The 3,965-nt window shown below is 52.3% G+C and overlaps 1 protein-coding gene across 1 annotated transcript in view; it reads right to left on the bottom strand.

The window, feature by feature from the left end:
- PLXNA4 (plexin A4) overlaps positions 1-3,965 on the bottom strand; it is a 476,871-nt gene that overhangs the window by 32,159 nt on the left and 440,747 nt on the right. The window contains exon 25 of the mRNA XM_010831752.1: positions 1,683-1,882. Within this exon, the coding sequence (XP_010830054.1) occupies positions 1,683-1,882 (200 nt within the window). The remainder of the gene's footprint in view (positions 1-1,682; positions 1,883-3,965) is intronic.

The raw sequence follows: 3,965 nt of genomic DNA, 5'->3' as shown, positions 1-3,965 counted from the left end.
GGGGGGTGGGCAGGGGGGGAACCAGAGCTGGTCGGGCTGCGTGCTCTGGGTCATAGGTGCTGTCAAGTGGCCCTGCCAATCCGGGCTCCTGCACCCTCTGCCTGACCCTGCGACCTGCGCCCTTTGTGAGTTTCCGTCTCAGAACTTTCACTGCATACCCACCCCCCGCAACCATTTCCCAACTGCATGTCTGGTTCACAGATTCAGACAATGGCCTTCCACCCCCCACCCCTCTCCTGCTCCATGTGGCGGCAATCAGAGCCCTGGCCCCTGGACGTCTGCCTTTCATTAGCGACCAGACTGCTGTGAGCTCAAACCAGAACATGCTTATTTCATTAAGAAGAAGGAAACCTCCTAAATCTATAAAACCAAACTCTCACCCTCAAAATGTCTTAAATCGAAAACAACGGTGGAAGGAACTCTGGACCACGCACTCCTCCTGCATGCACTCTCCAAACCATTCCCTTCCAAGAGCCTTCTGGGCCCCCCTCTGGGCCCCCTCAGCCTGGCCATCTGTGCTGCTCTGTGCTGCCCTGGGCTCCTGTGCTCCGGGCCACGTAGGAGGAGGGAAGTTGATCTCCCCAGGCAGCATCACAGCTTTATCCGGGCTGTGAGACCACGAGGCAGAGGCTGCCACCTGAGTTTGTGCCCCCACACCGCCCCCATCTCGACATTTCTGCTTGCCCCTGGAGTTCACGGTGGCCCCACAGGAACAGCTTTGTGGAGTGCTTCAGGGCATCTGGACAGGCAGTAGTGGTCCCATCGAGGGACAGGGTTCCCAGTCACAGGCCAAGCCCCAGCTCCCCGGGAAGTTCCTTTCCCCATGTCCATGCCTCTGGGCTATCTCAGAGCAAACTGCCTGGGGTCTGTTCTGCTAGGTCATTGCTTCTCAAACATTCCTGTGACTAGGATCACTAAAATAGTTATGAAGTGTTAGTTGCTCAGTTGTGTCTGACTCTTTACGACCCCGTGGGCTGTAGCCCACCAGGCTCCTCTGTCTATGGAATTTTCCACGCCAGATCCTGAAGTGGGTAGCTGTTCCCTTCTCCAGGAGATCTGCCCGACCCAGGGATCAAACCCAGGTCTCCTGTATTGCCGGCAGATTCTTTACCATCTGACCCACCAGGGAAGCCCATATTACTAAAGGGTTGTGTTAAAATGCAGATTCTGACTTGGGAGGTGGAGGACCAGGCCTAAGACTCTGCTTTCAGACAGGCTCCCAAGTGAGCACCTAGCACTCTAGCGGGCTCCCAGCTAGGCTCTTGGGCACTCCCAGCAGCAGGGTCCTAGGCATGCTAGTCTAGGTTCAATCTAATTCATCACTCAGCATAGAGGAGGAGCATCTGACTGTCAAGTGACGCTTGCTGAGCCTCTCAGCACCTGTCTCACTCCCGCCTAGCACAAGGTTACCATCAGCTGGACCACAGCGCCCTGGGCTCCTCCAGTCATGCTGAATTCTAGGATGGCCTGGACTTTATTTGACCCCTTCATCTCGATTCTCAGATCAGCCCTGTCTGCTGCTAACACACTTTCTTCCTGACCCCTCCTCACCAATGACCAGACTGCTCCCCCTTCCACAGGAGGGGGTTTCCTCTCACAGGCCTGAGGGTGGCTATTAAATCTCCCAGCAGCCATTTTTTTCTCCAGGCAAGACGGTTGCAATTTCCTTCCCCTTCCCTCACGGTGCCTCTTCCCCAAGTGTTTCTACCTCAGTGGATGCGCTTCCCTGACCCACTCCAATTTCCTCACAATCTCTTGAAGTCAAGTCATCTGCAACCGAGCTGGGTGTGCCAATAGTTTGGCCTCTGGTATAAAGGATGCTGCAATCTGGGGACACAGTGTTATTATAACTCATTGCGTTGGCGTCAATATTGGGGAACCACTGATGAGATGGGAAAGAAAGGGATCTGAGAGGGAGAGACCAGGCAGGAGACATTTCAACAGTAGTTTTTCTAGCTCATTAAGAAATCTATTCAGGTATCTATTTTTGGAAGTTTTTTTCTCTTTTCCCTTTCCCATGTTAATCAGAGACTCTAACTCTCCCCTGTAGCAGACCACGACAGTAAGGAAGCTGGGCCCTCACGCAGACATGGCTGCCTCGAAGCCTTGTCAACTGAGCCAATCCTGGCAGATCCATTGAGATGCCTGCTGGGATCCCCAGCAGGATGGCCTTCTGAGGATGGAGTGGGACAGGTGCATATGGTTGCATCACTGCCAGCCAGCAGGACCAGCTGTGTTCAGAGTGGCCAGGAGATCTCCCCAGCTGGCTTCAGGGTCTGGGATTCGTCCTCAGCTCAGGGCTTCTGCCCAGTTCTGCCTTGCCTCAGGCTGTTGTGTATCTCATCTCCTGATAAGTGCATTTTAAACTCGTCTATTCTCTGTCCTTCTTAATGGTCCAACTGGATGTGAGCTGAGCACTAAAGAATTGATGTTTTAGAATTGTGGTGCTGGAGAAGACTCTTGAGAGTCCCTTGGACAACTAGGAGATAAAACCAGTCAATCCTAAAGGAAATCAACCCTGAATACTCATTGGAAGAACTGATGCTGAAGCTCCAAAACTTTGGCCACCTGAATAGAAGAACTGACTCACTGGAAAAGACCCTGATGCTGGGAAAGATTGAGGGCAAGAGGAGAAGGGGGTGACAGAGGATAAGATGGTTGGATGGCATCACTGACTCAGTTTGACATGAATTTGAGCAAACTCCAGGATATAGTGAAGGGCAGGGAAGCCTGGCCTATTGCAGTCCATGGGGTCAACAAAGAATTGTACTTAGTGACTGAACAACATTCTCTGTCCATTTCTGTCTCTTCCACCTCCATTCTTGGGCTCCCTCCATGTACCACCCTCCACAGCTATTTTTTGTCTCATTTTCTCACTCTGGGCTTCCCTTGTGGCTCAGCTGGTAAAGAATCTGCTTGCAATGAGGGAGACCTGGGCTTGATCCCCGGGTTGGGAAGATCCCCTGGAGAAGGCAAAGGCTACCCACTCCAGTGTTCTGGCCTGGAGAATTCCAAGGACTGTATAGTCCATGGGGTCGCAAAGAGTCAGACATGACTGAGCGACTTTCACTCACTTCTTCTACCTTCTTTCCTCTTTCCTGGAGAAGGCCTGGTGGGAGATCAGAGCTCTCTCCCAGAAAAGCCCAAGAGTGAGCTCCCTGGCCTGGAAAGAGAGTGGGCACCAGCAGACAGTCAGGGGGGAAAGAGGAGCAGGACTCACATGAGCCAGCAATGGGGAGCCTTGACCCTGGGCTCAGGGCTTTGTACACCTGATCACACTCCATCTTCTGGACAGCTCTGGGAGGTAAATAGTGCAATTATCCCTGTTTTATTATTATCCTATTTTTTCAGCTAAAGATCCCAAACTCAGATTTTTTTTTAAGAGTCATGCCCCAAATCTCCCAGCTGGTCAGAAGGAATCAGGGCTCCAATCCAGGTGTGCCTGGTTCCAAACCACGTGCTCCTAAGTGCTGAGCTTTGTGGGGATAACTGTTTCTAGCAGGAAAGGGAGTATAAGCTTAACTGAGGGTGGATACAGGTATCCACCTGTTCCCTGGACACACACCTTAAACAGATCAGCCGAACATCCTATCCTACAGCCTGAGTCATTCAAGTGTGGGCTTCGGGACCATGAGCAACCATTTTTGGCTTTCCCCTCTTCATACGCTACCTGCTACTATTTGGAACTGATCTGCAAAGCATGGGTTCTTCACTGGGAGAACTGTTAAGAAAGTGTCATTCCTTGGGCTCATACTCAGCCAGCTTTTGGCAAGGGGTTACCACCTTACAATCCAGGTTACCAGCCTGGAAGTACATTGGTCTCTGGCTGTTGCTCAGATATGTCTGAGACACTGGTCCCCTGGTGTGTTGGGATGAGGAAGTCGGGGTGGTGCCATGCACAGGGGGAAGGCCAGGCTGGCCCTGTGTAGTGGGGACCCGAGAGGCGGCTTGTCAGCATTCCCAGC

Source organism: Bison bison, unplaced genomic scaffold (genome assembly GCF_000754665.1).
Source record: "Bison bison bison isolate TAMUID 2011002044 unplaced genomic scaffold, Bison_UMD1.0 scf7180017864530, whole genome shotgun sequence".
NCBI lineage: Eukaryota > Metazoa > Chordata > Mammalia > Artiodactyla > Bovidae > Bison > Bison bison.
The sequence above is the reverse complement of the archived record's forward strand: the minus strand, read 5'-3'. Positions and strand labels throughout refer to the sequence as shown.